This window comes from Cupressus sempervirens, chromosome 9, assembly GCF_028749045.1.
Source record: "Cupressus sempervirens isolate cs-2001-9-10 chromosome 9, ASM2874904v1, whole genome shotgun sequence".
NCBI classification, from domain to species: domain Eukaryota; kingdom Viridiplantae; phylum Streptophyta; class Pinopsida; order Cupressales; family Cupressaceae; genus Cupressus; species Cupressus sempervirens.
Genome location: NC_143126.1, coordinates 508451765 through 508468037, shown reverse-complemented (window position 1 = coordinate 508468037; position 16273 = coordinate 508451765). Strand labels below are relative to the sequence as shown.

Here is a 16273-nt window from a genome sequence, read left to right as displayed (position 1 = left end):
AAACTAAGGACCCTGCTTGGACCCATAGTGAACCTGGATGAGAATCCGGACCCGGTCCTGAATCTGGGCAGCAGGGGACGAATCTGGCTTCTTAGATGTCTAGCCATTAGGCAAGAAACTTTATTCCATATAGTTATATGGAGGACTGTGATCTAAAGTTAGTGTTTTAAGTGTGTTCTGTAACCAGACTTCTGCTATCAAAAGTTAATGAAGTGGATATCACTGCTCATACAAGAATCTATTATGAATGCATTTTCTAAATTCTAAGCTCTGTTTTGGATGTCGACTTGGATGATGCATCCTGTAAATCAACATGGAAGCTACAGATTTCAAACTCTAGAAACATAAACCAACAGAATTTGAAAGACATCTATCAAATCTGATATTTATTTTGGTAAAACCTGCAGCAGATAATAAACTACTCGACATTGTTGCAGACTGCTTGATTAGGTAATAGAGAACTTAGCTGTCGAAAAGTGGATGTTTGCTTATAAATTCTAAATCCTCCTGTTTTGTATGTTGACTTGGATTCTGACTCAAAATGGAAGCTACAGATTTCAAACTCTAGAAACATAAACCGAAGGAATTTGAAAGACATCTATCAAATCTAATATTAATTTTGGTTAAACCTGCAGCAGAAAAAATACTGCTCCACATTGATGCAGACTGCTTGATTAGGTAAAAAAGAATTTGGCTGTTGAAAGCTAGATGTTTTCTCTTAAAATAGCTTTGAAAATATCTTCCAATTTGTATTGATATTTCTGACATATGTTTACTCATTGGACAAGGAACTTTATTCCATGTAGTTATTCCATATATATTAAGTATGTTCTGTAACCAGACTTCAGAGATCAGAGAACAATCTATTTCAAATGGATTTCTCAATTCTAAACTCTCCTACTTTGAATATTGACTTGGATGATGCGCCCTTTAAATCCAACACAAAAGTTACAGATCTCAAACTATAGAAACCTAAACCATAGTAATTTGAAAGGCATTTATCAAATCTAATATGTATTTTGGTAAAACGTTCAGGGTCAAGAGCTCAGAAGAATTGCAGAAAGAAGAGCTAGAAAATGCTCCAAAGTTTAAGGCGAGGCCACTTAACAAAAAGGTGACGTGAAAGATGGTTTGTAATTTTGTAGTGCATGTTTTGGTTGAACTAAACTAATGTTGATTTTGTTTAGTACAGATATTCTCCAGTAGAGGAGACCTAGGTGTATTTCGACATTTTAAGCGCCAAGTTACAAAACCTGAGGTAGGAGAGCTTTTGTTCAAGAAATTTAATATCAATCAAAACACATTGTGATTCAGTGAGAATTTTATACACACTCTGTGGATGTTTGTTTGAAAACTTAATGAGGTTGTATCAGGAGTTCCATTTTAAAACGGATGAGCGTTGCCATTCTTCTCCTGCTCCGGCTGATCTCTTTATGAAGGTAGGGGACATGTACTTTGTGAAGCAAATGATAGGATGATTATGCTGGTTAACTTAGGAACAGTTAAATTTGAATTTTCTTGATATTTGGATTTGAGCATAGTTTTACTGATCTGCTGGTTATCATCTTATTGTGTTTGGATGGCTAGCTTTCACTGAATTCTGAACCATCTCATGATTCCATTGTTCGATCAACTAAACCTAAACCTTTCCATCTTCTCACAGAGGTCTGTATTTTCTTCATGGGAAGTAAAATATGTCACTTCATTAAAATAGTCTAATCTCATTAAGATATTTGAGACGTGCAAGAATATGTTTCTAATTTTGACATTAATGATTGTGAAGGAACGGGGGGCTGAAAAAGAGAGAAAATTAATGCTGGAGCTGCAAGAGCAAGTAAACAAAGAACACGAGGCTCGGATTCCAAAGGCTAATCCATTACCTTATACCATTGATTTTCCAGTTGTGAGTGCATGAGGAAATCTGTTGAGAAGCACCCACCCATTGCCAACTTTAATAGCTATCGGAATGCAAATGCTTTAGTCGAATATGTTTATGATTGGATTTTCTGTATGTTTTCTGTCTTCCTGCATTTTTGATCTATTGTGTTCTGGGGGAGCCTTATTCAGTAAGAAATATGTGGCTGAATTCTGCAGATACCACCAAAGCCAGAACCAAAGGAGTGCACCAAACCAGAACCTTTTCAGCTTGAGAGCTTAGTGAGGCACGAAGAAGAACAACAGCGAATAATGGAGGAAAGGGCAAGAGCTGAGAGGGAAGAAGCTGAAATAAGAAAGTTCCGGGCTCAACCTATTAAGAGCAAGTTAGTAGCAATTATTTCTCAACTTCTAATTGTTATTTTAGTTAACCTTGGTTGTTAAATAAAGTACAAATATGTGGAAAGTGAAAATTCTTACAAATATATAGGTTGTTGCATGATCCGCTGAAGGATTGAAGAAACAAAAACACATTGTAATTTAACTAACTAGGAGTAGCTGTGAACCTAAAAAAGTAGAGATTTCTAAAATTGGATGGGAAATGCAGACCCTTAGTATATATAGACGTAGATTTTCACCATCCATAGATATATATGTTCAAGATAGATTACTGCAAAAAGTACGAGATCAACTTTTTAGTAACTTAAACAAGTAAAATGCAGGAGAGATATAAATTATGATGAAACTATATAGCCGTGGCTGTTACCATAAAAAACCACAGGTATTTCTAAAATTGGACATGTAGTTCTGAGTTGGGTCTGGAAAAACACATTATATTGTAACTAAACAGTGGCTATTTATGTTTAAAAATATAGATATTTCTAAAATTGGATATTTAGTTCTGATAATTGGACCTGGATGAGAAACGCAGATTCCATAATATATACAAACCTAAATGCTTCAACTTCTTAGTAACTAACCAGGTAAACTGCAGGAATTTACTAGCAGGCATATATGTGGAACCTAATTTCCTCTAATAATGTGCTACTATGGCGTGCATTCCAAAAGTAATAGTTTCTACTAGAAGGCATTTATATATTTCATGATACAGCATGTTTTGAGAAGTGAATTGAGATCTACATTGTTAATTTTTCATTGGAGAATAATTTATACCTATTTGTGTTCTGCAATATCTGGACTCAAGTAGTTATTGACATTGCTGAGCTTGATTTAAGGACAGAGTGAAATAGAATGTAAGGATAAGAAATGTCGGAGAGGCCTAACTTGAGGTGTGTTATAAATGCAGTGTCCCCGTGCATATTCCTGAAGTGCCTAGAATGCCTCTTACAGAAGTACAAGAGTTCACATTCCATGTAGATGCTCGAGCTGTTGAGCGAATGGAATTTGATAAGAAGGTACACCGTTTTCTTTGTACAGGATTATTGAGAAGATTTTTACTGTAGTTATTTACACTTGAAATGCTATTGCAGGTATTAGAGAAACAAAACATGTACAAGAGATACAGAGAAGAGTATGAAGCTGCAAAGAAGGTCAGATGTTAATTTATAGTTTAGTTTTTATGCAGGCCTTCAAGTATTTCTTCACTCACGAACTCTGTATTGAACTGCAACTCAAGTGATGTGCTTGTAGATCTCACGTTAGTTAAAGCAGCTATTGTACATTGCAGTTGCCACATTATTAGTTTGTTCCAGATTTGCTTTAACTTAGTTCGATGTTTCCTTTGACGTTAATAACTTTCGCCTTGTGGATGTTAATAAAATCTTATAATGTTTCATGAAGTCAGGTGATGTTTTTGGTTTTGTTAACTGTTGGTATTAAAATACTTTATTAATGAACACAATTGTAGGTGTACATTCCTTATGACCATATTTACAGGTATGTACATGTATATATATATTTACACATGTGAAAGAATGTATCCCTTGTTGTCTCAAGTAACAAGAAGGCTAGATCAACTGAACAACAGGATTAAATGGAAAATTTTACTGCACAAATTCCACAAAACAGAATGTTGGGGCTTTGCAGTCCATCTCTAGGCACAACTCCTTATGAAGAGGTTTTAACACCAGACACTTCTTTCATGTGTCCAGCAAAGCCAGCACTACATTTAAAGGAAAACTTCTCATATTCTAATGGCAGCATTTGAATCAATTTGAAAATGTGAGATCGCCTAATTTCTTACTATATCAAATAAGCTTTTTAAAAATAATTCTGTGATTGAACATGAAGTTTAGGAATCATTGAAATATTTTTCGTCAGTGGATCTAGAATCTAGACAAAATGACATTAAAATAGAGATTTTCGAGAGGTCTAAAGGTCTTGCTTTGGGACCAATGTGCCAAGCATTACGCTAGAATCCACAACATGGGAAAATTACTTTATGTTGGAAACTTGGAAGTGATCAACTAAGCAGTCTGTGAGATTAAAATGTTGGTTCTTAAGTAAAAGAAACTAACATACAGGAAAGACTCATGTTGGATATATATGTTCTCAAAATTAGAGTAGGGATTTGCAGCTCAGAATGCAATAATCAATAGAGAAGAATCAAGAATGCAAATACAATATTCAGCTGTTGATCCCTTCAGAACAGTGCCTGGGGCATCTGCATTGTGTCCGAAAAGTTGAATCCTTCTGGGAAGATCAGCTCAATGATGGCAATGGGAAGAAACTCTGAGCGGATTGGGCCTAATTCTCGCACCAGAGGCAGCAAAAAGAAGCACCAGAAGTGCAAACTGCTTAGTTTCACCAAACTTTAGGAGAATCTGGGACGAATAATTTATTTAGTGATGAATATGGAGAGCTCGGGGCACATGGAATGCAGAGTAAAAACCGTGGAAAAGGGCATTAAATGATCAAGAATAACCACGATAGGGTTATATATATTAGCCATCGCTACATTCAGAATAGTGTTGAGGGCATCCACATTCTGTTAGATGAGAAAGCTGAACTGGTTAGTTTTGTCAATGTTCAAAAGAAATTCTATCATCAGGGGATCGCTGCCATTGATCCATAGAGGGCATTTAGTCCTCACTGTGCCTTTGACTGTGTTTTTTCTGCTGTTTTGCTGTTGCCCTCCTGTTTTTCTCTTTGAAGATGAGAAATGAGAACTGGTTACGCAACCTTCGAAATAAATTCTATCATCAGGGGCATGCTGCCAATGAAGCCTAAAAGGGGATTTAGTCCTCGCTGTGCCTCTGACTATGTTTCTTCTGCCCCAGTCCCCTGTGGGTCGTGTCTTTTCTGTTGGCCTGGTATAAGCGCTTTGCAGGCTGTTATATTTCGAAGGAATATTTTATCGGCAGCTTTTTGCAAAGGGGCCCTTCAAAACTTATTTTTCCCTAAATAATCAAAAACATATTTAATAAGTACCTTAACATGTTGGTCCTAAATTTCTTTCATAAAATGCTAATTTACAACAAAAGGATATCAGAACACTTATAGCTCCTTGAACTGTTGTCTCATTAATGGTTGTATGCAAGAGGATCCAAATGCTAATTTGCCAAGCAATCCTTAGAATTTCTTGACCATATTATTTCTGCACAAATTGTCCACACAAATGTTGTAAACATAAAGGTCATATGCACAATTTGTCACCTAGGACTGGTAGCTTTCTACAAAATATTTGTTAGGGTTATCTTTACAATTGCATGCCTTTCAACTGCATTCTTCAAAGGTCGGTGGTGATTTTTTCAGCATTTTATTTGGATATGATGCATATGGATTTGCAATTGCGTTGTGCTTTCTAATGCCAACCATCTGATCTCTTTGGAAAGAATCAATCTAAATGAGAGAATTATGTACTCACAGAACCAAAAGATGTTGGCCATCTATCAAAGAGTGTAAATTCCTTATCAAGATCGATCAGCTCAGCCTGAAACATATTCTGATTAGGGGACAATTGCAAAAGAGCAAATGCTGCTGTAAATACTCTTTTGTTACTAATACCCACCTGGCTTTAATCTGATCTAGTATCCAACCTGCTTTGATAGAGGGGGGCTTGTTTAGGACTAAACTTTTAACCATACTAAACTAACTCAGACAGGTGAGTATGCCACCTTTAATGCAGAAGTAGTGGAAAGTGGAGACTGTGAACTCTTTTTTGGGTCTACCATGATTTGAAGCTTTATTTGTTCTACTATGACCAGAAGATAAGGATCCAGTTCTTTGAGAAAAATATAGATGTTTATGATTGTACTACATATTTGCTTCTCTTATGGGAGGAACCTTATGCTAACGGGGAAGAATTTTATAATGTGCATGACCTATGATCTCAAATGCCTCGAAGAATATTATAGGTCATGGGGAGATGTCCACAGGCAACAGAGCATACAATTTGAAATGACTCTATTTGGTGGAATTACATTCTTTCATATGCTTTGGTTATCTCAAATGGGCAAAGATTCAGCACGTTGTATACATCCTGAAGGAGGTGCTAAATATCTTTGTCCTTTTGAGGAATTAACTTATTAGATCAAGTTATAAGGGTTCTGCCATCCAACAACAAATATTGATTGAGAAGGTTAGCTTGAATATGCAATGAAGTATGGATTGTACACACTGCAGTTAAGGCAAAGAAGCATTTTATGCTTGAACATTCCAAACAAATGAGAGATTGAAAAGTTCACCAGAAAGTATGTTAGCCTTCTAAGTTAGCACACATATTGAAGCATAAAATGCAGTTTTTCTTTAAGCTTCAGGAATAGTGGAAGCTGAGACAGACAACAGTCTCAAACTATAAATAGAAAAAAACATTTTAAAGTAACTTAAACAGACTAAAACAAGATGAAATAAGTATTAATGCATATATCCAGCAGGTCTAATTTTTTGTTCGTATTGCTTTTCTCATGTACATGATAGTTCAAGATACTCAAAGACTCTGTTTGAAATGAATTAATACATACTTATAACTTCAAATACGTTTATGATCTTTCTCATGTTCAAATCGAACGTTCTTTCTTGTGGACCCAATTTGCTTATTTCTACATAAAGTCAATTGCAATCTTCATTTCAATTTCTGTTATGCTGTATCGAAAAATTTAATTTCAAGAATTTCATTTATTTAAGGATTAAGGATTAATGAATGATCTTATCTTTTAATTGGCCAAAACTTAGGCATGCTTTAGCTATCTCTTCTAATAGGTTTGAACTTACTATATTGAATGTTTGACAACTATTGAAGGCTTACACAAATTAAATTTGTGTTTCTGTTTCTGGGATAGGTCAATGTGTATGGAATTCAAGTTTTCATTGTTTTAGTAGTGTTGATGTATGTTTCATGACCTACCAATAGTAAAATAATATATTGAATTATCTTGTCCTCTTGATCAAAATTTCGAGTATGCTAAGATTGAATAAATAACTCCATGAAGAAATTTAACAGAAAGAACTTCAATTTACTTCATAGGTTTATCTATAGTTATAAGGGGCGACATGAATGCGCACTATGCATTAAATGCTTCGTCACCCATAATAGCCTACACTTTTGATTCTGTTCCTTGAATGCTCAAAATCTAGATTTCACTATCTCGAACTCTATGCTGACGTTTGGCGCCAATTACCACTTGAACTCCAAAACAATCATCTCTTGTTCACCCTTGCTCAAATTGTTCTCTCAATTCAGTAACAAGTCTCGGGTCATATGCATGACATTGAAGAATATGGAAAAGTTCTCAAAGACATCTATCACTAAGAAATTTAACAAAAAGAACTCCAAATCATTCATAGGCTATCTATAGCTATATCATTCTCAACTAGTCTTACTCTTAATAAGGTTGCAAACGTATAGATTACAGTGTTGTGCCAGCAAGCAAAATCATACACCTCTCTTCTTATCACTCACACCATCAATCAACATCTATTTGGAAGTTTCCATTAAAGTATGCATGTGTGAGATTACTTCTTGATACGTATGCTCATCATCCCATGAATTATTGATGCATTGTATCTTGGAAAAGATGTTTGAAGCCCTTCTGTATATATGTACTAGCTCAACAAATTTGTATGCCTCCTTCTGGATACATTCCACCAAATTAGCTAGAAGAACTCTAGGAGAAACAAAGGCCCGACTTTCCTCCCTCGCTACATGAAACTAGTTGTTCAGATATTCACGCAAAGCCTTGTTCTCACTTTTCACCTTTTGTTATTCTCCTTCTAGCTAACTCATGTTCTCCTTCATTGCATGGGTAGACTCCTCAAACTCTTTAATGATTTGCTCCTTAGAGGCCTGCCCTAGATCTATTTCTGTCACATTGTACTCATCTTTAGCAATTTGGTCCTTAGTTTTTTCGAATGTAGGTATTGCAACTTGTAAAGTCCTAGACTTGGATTAACCCTTGATGAACTTTACAAAGTTTTTTGCCTTTCCTTTCCTTTTGGCATGTTGACTTGGTTCAAGCTTTCCTATAATTCCAATATTGGTCAATTTTCTTTTTCATGAATTCTCTGCAGCCTTTGCCTTAACCAATCTGGAAGGACAACACGGTAATCATGGATTCATAGTTGTTCTTGACCCTACACCATTCTTTCATTAATTCTTCCTTGTCGAGGAGACTGTTTGTGGTTGCATTAAGAACCTCTACTTTTGCATAGGAACTTCTATTTTTGTTGCAAGAACTTCTGTCTCCATCATTTCTTGTTCTAATATGGCCCCAAGACTTTTTTCAACAACGTTTTTCCCTTTAACTCTTCCTTGGGCAGATTTTGATAAGCATTAATGCTTTCTCTGTCCTACATTGGCCTAGTCATGTCATCTTCTTATGGCGTACTTCTCTTGTTGGTTTCACTTCTTGTGGAAGGGTCTATCTCGTGTAAGCTTGGGGTCCAACTAGGTGATCAAGGGCTTGTCATAGATCTTTGCCTCTCTTCCTTAGGTAGATTTTGATAAGCATTAATGCTTTCTTTGTCCTACATTGGCTTAGTCATGTCATCTTCTTATAGCGTACTTCTCTTGTTGGTTTCACTTCTTGTGGAAGGGTCTATCTCATTTAAGCTTGGGGTCCAACTTGGTGATAAAGGGCTTGTCATAGATCTTTGCCTCTTTTGCTTGGGTTCTTCATTGTAAGGGTAAGGCCTAGCTCTTGATTCCACCTCTTACGCAATACTCTTCCCTTTTCCTTGTTCCACAGTTTGTATCAGAATTTCTCCTTCTTTATTCTCACTCTTGGCCTTGGTCTAACATCCTGAAATGGCTAATGCCACACCTTCTATTTGCTAATTTGATGCTCAACCTACCATTTTGTGGATTTCACAACTGATGTGGAAATTGAATCAAGACCCAATATTTCCTCTTAGATCAACCATACTGCTAGATGGCCTTCTCCCTTTGCACGTGGCAAAAGCATCATTGATTCTCAAAAAGTCGTCCTTAGCATAGAGTTGTAATAACTAATGGTAGCACTCATGCAAAATTAATGTAGAATTCTCCCAACTGCTCTAGATTTTCAAGTAGCTCATTTGGATTATTGTTGATCATTCTAGGCCAATCCTTAGCGTTAAATCATTCGATCACTTGCTCAAAAAAATACCATATGATTGTCAGATTCAAAATAGTAATTTGGAGTGGTGACCCCTATTCTTCTGTATTCATTTATCTTTGATCACCCCATCACAATGATCAACTTTGAGTGCCCACTACTTTGATTTCAACACCATTGAACTATATGTTAGGATTTAGGAAGGTTCCAAAATTGTTGGTGGAGAAAGGTTTGCTAACACTTTGCCATTTGGATCTTTAATGCCTTGAGCACTTCACAATCAACTTTGCGTTCTTGAAGCGCGAAGGAAATCGAACTACAAGCACAACCCTGCTTTTGATTATTTGATTAGATAAGTATGTGGGATCATGGACTTTACACCCGAACATTCTTTTGTTGAATTCAACCATGTCAATACCTCCCAAATTTGTATTGTGAACATTTTTCAATTTCAAAACAGTCTTTGATTCTAGGTAAAATCCCTTTTGCCCATTCTTGCTCAAGGCCAATATGGACAAACTGGCTCCTCTAAGTTCCACCATTTTCCTTTCGCTAAACCAACCAAACAAACAATAGAACATTGAAAGAACAAAAATCAGATTAAATCTCTCCTTTGCAAAGTGACTAGACCAAGAAATTTATTGTAGTATTTCCTTTCTCTAGAAAGAGATTTCCTTTCCACTAAAAAATTCATGGCTTTTCTCTAAAAGAGATCATCTCTCCTCAAAAATCCATGCCTTATCTTTGTTACTACAAACTTACGAAATCACCCCTTTATGAATCTCAAAGCCTCTTTTCTTGACTTTTCAACCCAGTGCAACCTCACCTCTCTTTAATAAAGGTTCTCAGCAAAATCCTTCCTCTCTTTTCAAAAGTTGTATGCCGCTTCTTGAGAATTCTTGGATATGGGAGTGAAATTAAAATCCATCTCTTATACAAACATACAACCCCCAAGCTGCTAAATTGACGAGGAGTTAATTTTGGGGAATTGCATTTAATTTCCTTCCATGTTCCCATTCCAAGAGAGATTCTTTTACGACCACCACCACTTGTCTTCAAGTATACATTGCTTTTCAATATGCAATTTCTAACATTAATTAACTAAATATTTCTAATATTTAACTAATTGTAATTTCATCTCAACCTGAATATTTATTGATGAATTTAAAACTCCTTTATTGTAATAGGTCCAAATTATTTGGTGTAATGAAATTTTCATGACATCTGACCATTTCCATTATTTCCAACAATTAAATTATCATTATCGCCTCAAACACACAATCGTGAGTTTTGATTTAAAGAGCAAACTTTCAAACTTGGCATAGACTCCAATACTTCTCCCATGTAGAGGAAATTCACATTTTAATTTTTTCTTAGTATATGTCACTTAGTTTTTTAGTTCTTTTAATTCATCCCCAATTCCCTTAGTGTTGACAATTTTGCGTTTTCTTCATGGATTCATTCATTTCTTGATAATTCCTTTACCTACGCGTATTTGCGCCTTGGGTACATTTGGTTGCTTCCCGCAGATTTTTCTTCAAACACATTATCTTGATCGCGCCTTGGGCGCATTTGGGTGTTTCCCATAGAATTTTCTTCAAACACATTATCTGGATTGTTGTGAATCACGCTCTTAGCATATTTTTGGGTTTCGAATCATATCTTAGCTTGCATATGGATGAGTTTATGATGCTATGATTAGACCACATTTCTTTCTTCCCCCGTGCCCATATTTGGTATTGTGGTGGATTTTGGGCTTTGTGATATTTTCTTGATGTTTGTGGTTTTCTCAGAACTAGGTCAGTTAAAATTGACTTATATTGCAAATGAGACTTTAGAAGAGAAACATATTTCTTGCCATTTGGCCACTTCACAGAGCATATGAATCAGAGATTTTGGAGTCTTCATAGCATTTCTTAGCCTTTGTGTTTGAGTGCTTACTATTATGGTAAAATAATGAATGTGTTATTTAAACATAGATCATGATCTATATATACAAGTATACACAAGAATGTTTCTATAATGAACAATGTGAGAGAAGTAGAGACATTCTGAGAAAGTGAAAGTTTCCATATTTGAATAGAGAGAATATGGGAACATAGAAGAAAAGTGACCATAACAAATATAAATAAATCTATAGGAAGAGAAACAAAAATAGAGAGATTTAAATGTAATACTTATGTGTGCATGTTGTCCTAGATAAAGGATTTTGGCATTTTTACCTTCTGTGACTTCCTTGGTTAGGGATCATGGACAATTATTTAGACTATTCAGCATATTATTGTTAACCCTTAGGAGATTGCATGACAATGTGGAATTAACATTCTTGAGAAAATATCTTGGGCTTTTGGATGCATATGCAACTTTGATAGAGGAATACAATTCTGGATGCCAATTCATTGATAAGGAGGATTTTAATGACAACTAAATTTAGTGATCTTCATTTGGAACACAAGGAGGCTTAGGAGACTGGCACTAGATCTACTGGGAAATAAAGCAAAAAGGAAGGCCATGCGGACCAAAAAGTAGGGGGCCCTATTTGCACTTGAGTGATGTGTGAAAAGGTCACAAGAAGTAACTATTCACTTGAATTACTCATTTTTTATTGTTTAATAGAAATTTACTTGATAGAGCAAATTAGAGATGACCAATTATACAAATTACATTCTCTAATGTTTGTGATTTTTTTTGTAAAGTTGCAATTTTATTTTTTGAATGATCCATATATTAAGATTTTATCGAAGAAGAAAATTGAATTATATATTAAGATTATACTGCTATGAAGAATCAGGCCTTTGGACTGCCTCTCTTTAGTTGTAAGAGCACGCTTATCTACAAATTTATAAGTTGATTTAGTCACCTTTAAATATTTGGACACCACACTTTTTCTTATGAAATGGTTATCATTTTCAGTTGCTACTTGCTTTTGTAAAAGTAGACTAGTTTCAGTTTGTTCATCGTTATAAGAACCACCTTGACATGCCTTGAAAAGGTTACACACAGCTACATGCTGCTGCAGTGGAACCCATTCTCAATATGCTTATCTGGTAAGTTGGGTATTTGGAAACAAGGTGCAGAATTTCCTATCTGAGGATGGTTCATCTTTTCTTATGTTGACACTGTCATTCATCTATTAATGGACTGGGATCACATATATTATCCTCGTTTTAATTGACCGGGATCGTTATGAAGCATGGCTTTACTAGACTAGTCTGCCAATATTTCTATTTATTCTGATGAAGCACAATTTGCTATTAGCTTCCTTCGAGGGATGCTGTGAAGATATGATATATTTAGAGGATTCTCAAAGACTTTTTTGGTCTAATATGCTAGTAGTTTGTTCTGTTTGAATTTTTGCTTGGAGCCTTGGACCATTGCTTTTTCTTTTTCCTCAGTCCTTGCCTCTTTAGCTGGAGAGATTCAGCCTATGGGCTGTGCTATATGTATTAAAACTGTCTAGCAAAAAAGAAACAATTGCTGGGAAGGGTCAAATTTTGAAATTTTGGTGCAAGCGATCTAGTGATTGTTGTATGAAAATTTGAAATTTTGGGTAGTTTTTTTTTCAAGCTGTGCAAGTTATAAAAAGATCAAATTGCACACAACTGAATAATGTTTCTAATTGTACTTCTGGCTGATTGATTCTGGACTTAAAGGCGGATGAGGAGCGGGAGATTAAAATTATGCGAAAGGCTATGGTACCTCAAGCACGACCTATGCCACATTTTGATAAGCCATTTGTTCCAGAGAGGTATACTGCATGATTTATAAACTGTTGTTTCATTTTAAATTTTCACAAATGGCATCTTGAAGCAATACCTTTTAAACGTACCTTTTGTGACAGGTCATCCAAGGAACTGACAGACCCAAAGTCTCCAAATTTTTGCCTCCAGCATAAATATGATGGCTGGCTATCGACACTGAGTACACAGAAAAGGTTTCAAATTTATTGATTTAAGCTTCTGTATCTCATAATTTATGCATTTGTATATTGTATATCTAAAATTAGCAGGACAATTGCTCTATAACTAGTTGAGTTAGGAAACCTTTACAAAAGAAATGAGTGATTGGTAGATGATTTTATTTAATTGATTATTTCATTTTTTAATGGAGTATCTGTTAATGTCAAGGTATTTATTTAAATATATCTGTGGTTTTCCAACCTGTGACTAGAAGGGTATTATCTAAGGAGCAAAATAACTATTGAATAACTATTATCAGTCACATGAAATTAAATCATATTTGCACACTGATGATAGTCTATTTGGTGAATGTCAACTGCTCTTCATTGTGCTAAAGTGGTGCGTAGGATGAATCCACTCGTGCTGTCCGATTAGCAACTTTATTAGAACAATTCATACGTTTGTGAATTTGTGACACAGTATATGGTTGACAATTGGCCTGCCCTTTTGCATGGTACTGGTGTGTTTTAACCATTCATTATTATTTCAGCTTGGAAAGTAAGGGTGGCCCTGGCACAAATCATAATTGTTCCAAATTTTGATATTGGTTCTATTAGGTGTGGCTTTGTTGAGGGATGCTTTTTCTGGCCCTGAATTGTGCTCCATTTTCCTTATTATAAAGTGATTTTTGCTTCAAACATTGCTAATTTTGTAGGGCTATTGGGAATGTCCATAATCCTGTGGCCATCCTAGGGATCAAAAAATGACAAATGTCCTGGTGACATATGGTATTGGTAACAGAGTAACCTGACCAAGTTTTTCGAAAAAACTTAGCAAATTTGTGGCAAAAGCTCATTTGCATCAGTAAAAAGGGCCCATACACAGTTTTTTCTCCCAACTAACATCTTGTGCAGCTTGCAATCACTGGCCCCTCCAACCTATTGGGGTCTATTATTGGAATCTCTTGTCATACAATAAATTTGAGTACAATGAAGAGGAGACCAGACTCGAGAACTTAGAAAACTAGTTATATCAGAATCACAATATCGGTCACCAGGAGATGGGGGTACTTGGAGACTGCCATTTGTAAATATAGTTTAATATTTTTAAGATGTCATTACAATATTACACTACTCTCTGGAAAGGTGTTACGATTTAATAATGTTCTGAGCACTATTAGAGACCAAATCTTTGTGGTAAGCTAGTAAGCAATATTATAGGATATGGAGATGGTGGCATGTTTGGTCTTCATGAGAAATATGGTGCCCTGCTAATGTGTTTTTTGCCAATTTTACAACATTGGGATTGATGAAACATCAACAGATCTCTTTGTACTGGCTTTACATTAGATTAATGTATTATATGGAAGTTAATAGTGGTTTAACTTAGCTCACTACTGAACTAAGTGATTGTAAGCAGTTTGGTTTATTTAATCATATTGCATATGATTAAATACATCCAGTATAAGACAATCTAATCTTTTTACATTTTCCATATAAAAATTGCAAAATAATTTGAAACTGCAGCCCCACTGTTAATTCTTCATAGCAGCCAGCCTTATTGCCTTTGCTTGCTTTGTGTTCATATCTTGGGTTTTGTAGTTTTATAACGAATTTGGGAGTTCAAACTTTAACGTTGAACAGTGTGGCAATGCACTGTGGAGTGTGCACTTTAATCAGCGGTCTCAAAATTAATCAGGAAAATCCATATTTCAATTTACATGTGCACTCTCGTTTCCTTCTCTCTTTCACTTGAAGTATGCAATTAGGATGGCTTCACATGCAAAACATTTCTGTTATTTCTCTTTATTATTTTCAAAGAGAAATTTGGGAGTTCAAACTTTGATGTTGAACAGTGTGGTAATGCACTAGGGAGCGTGTGCACTTTAGTCAGCAGTCTCAAAATTAATCAGGAAAATCCATAGGTCAATTTACATGTGCACTGTCGTTTCCTTCTTTTTTTCTCTTAAAGTATGCAATTAGGATGGCTTCACATGTAAAACATTTCTGTTATTTCTCTTTATTATTTTCTTTCTTGAATTTTTTACAATTGTTTCTGTTTTCCCAGATTTTCCTTGTTTGTAATTCCTGATTTTTTGCAATTGTTGGTTCCTGTTTTCCCAAATTTTTCCTGGTTGTATTTCCTGAAATTTCCTGAAAAATTGAAAATTGAAAAGATATTTGGTTCTATGGTATGGGTTATATTTTGAGAACTATTATCCATAGGATTCCATGAAGGGAGACAGGAAATGCTGATGAAAAAACTTCTACGCAGTATCTCAAGCTTTTTTAACCTAAACTTAATGATGGTCTGCAAAAATGTTATATTCTTAATATATTTCAATGTAATATTTTTCTCAAATTCATTTTGTGTTCTTTATCTATCTGTATAATGTTGTAATTTCAAGCTGTCTTTGTATCAGGTAACGACACTATTTAAGTGCAGGCACAAAAGCCCCACACTATTCTTTGCAAAGTTTTGTCTGAGAAGACATTAAACACCTCAATATGAGCACCATCAGCTGTAATCATATTGAATTTGTAGAGTGCATCAATTGATTGCTTATGTAGATTGAAAACCATGTAATTGTAAGATAAACATCATTGTAATGACATATTTGGGATGGAGCTATTGTAATCCACAAGAGTGCATATGAGCCATTCCAAATATACAAAGTGGGAGCATTCACTATCATCCGCTGCATGATAAAGCTTGTAATCACACAATGTAAGCCATTGTAATCATTCTTTTTATTGTGTTTCTGGATTCAATTGTATTTGTTATTTTCTTGTAGAAAAACAGTTCTTTGCAGACCCAAGGAGATAAAAAAGAGGTGGTGGCACACAATGCCATCCTCAGAAGGACAATTATATAAAAAATGGTCATAATTTATATTTATTGATACAATGAGTGTAATTAATGCTGAAACCAAAAAAGTTATTTAGGAAAAATCAAATTTGTAAATTAATAATTATGAAATACGCTAAAATTAAATAGTTTGATGAT

General features: G+C 35.1%; 1 protein-coding gene across 2 annotated transcripts in view; it reads left to right on the top strand.

Annotated features, from left to right (window-relative positions):
* The window catches only part of TPX2 (targeting protein for XKLP2), a 35128-nt gene extending 19090 nt beyond the window's left edge, over window positions 1-16038 (top strand). The window contains exons 11-21 of one of the 2 annotated variants that reach the window (XM_089800808.1): window positions 1036-1114; window positions 1193-1258; window positions 1374-1439; window positions 1588-1665; window positions 1784-1903; window positions 2095-2261; window positions 3182-3290; window positions 3366-3425; window positions 13022-13116; window positions 13210-13302; window positions 15690-16038. In XM_089800808.1, the coding sequence (XP_089656934.1) occupies window positions 1036-1114; window positions 1193-1258; window positions 1374-1439; window positions 1588-1665; window positions 1784-1903; window positions 2095-2261; window positions 3182-3290; window positions 3366-3425; window positions 13022-13116; window positions 13210-13302; window positions 15690-15693 (937 nt within the window). In that variant the 3' untranslated portion in view covers window positions 15694-16038. The remainder of the gene's footprint in view (window positions 1-1035; window positions 1115-1192; window positions 1259-1373; window positions 1440-1587; window positions 1666-1783; window positions 1904-2094; window positions 2262-3181; window positions 3291-3365; window positions 3426-13021; window positions 13117-13209; window positions 13303-15689) is intronic. The other variant, XM_089800809.1, reaches the window with a different exon arrangement.
* The last annotated feature ends 235 nt before the right edge of the window (window positions 16039-16273 follow it).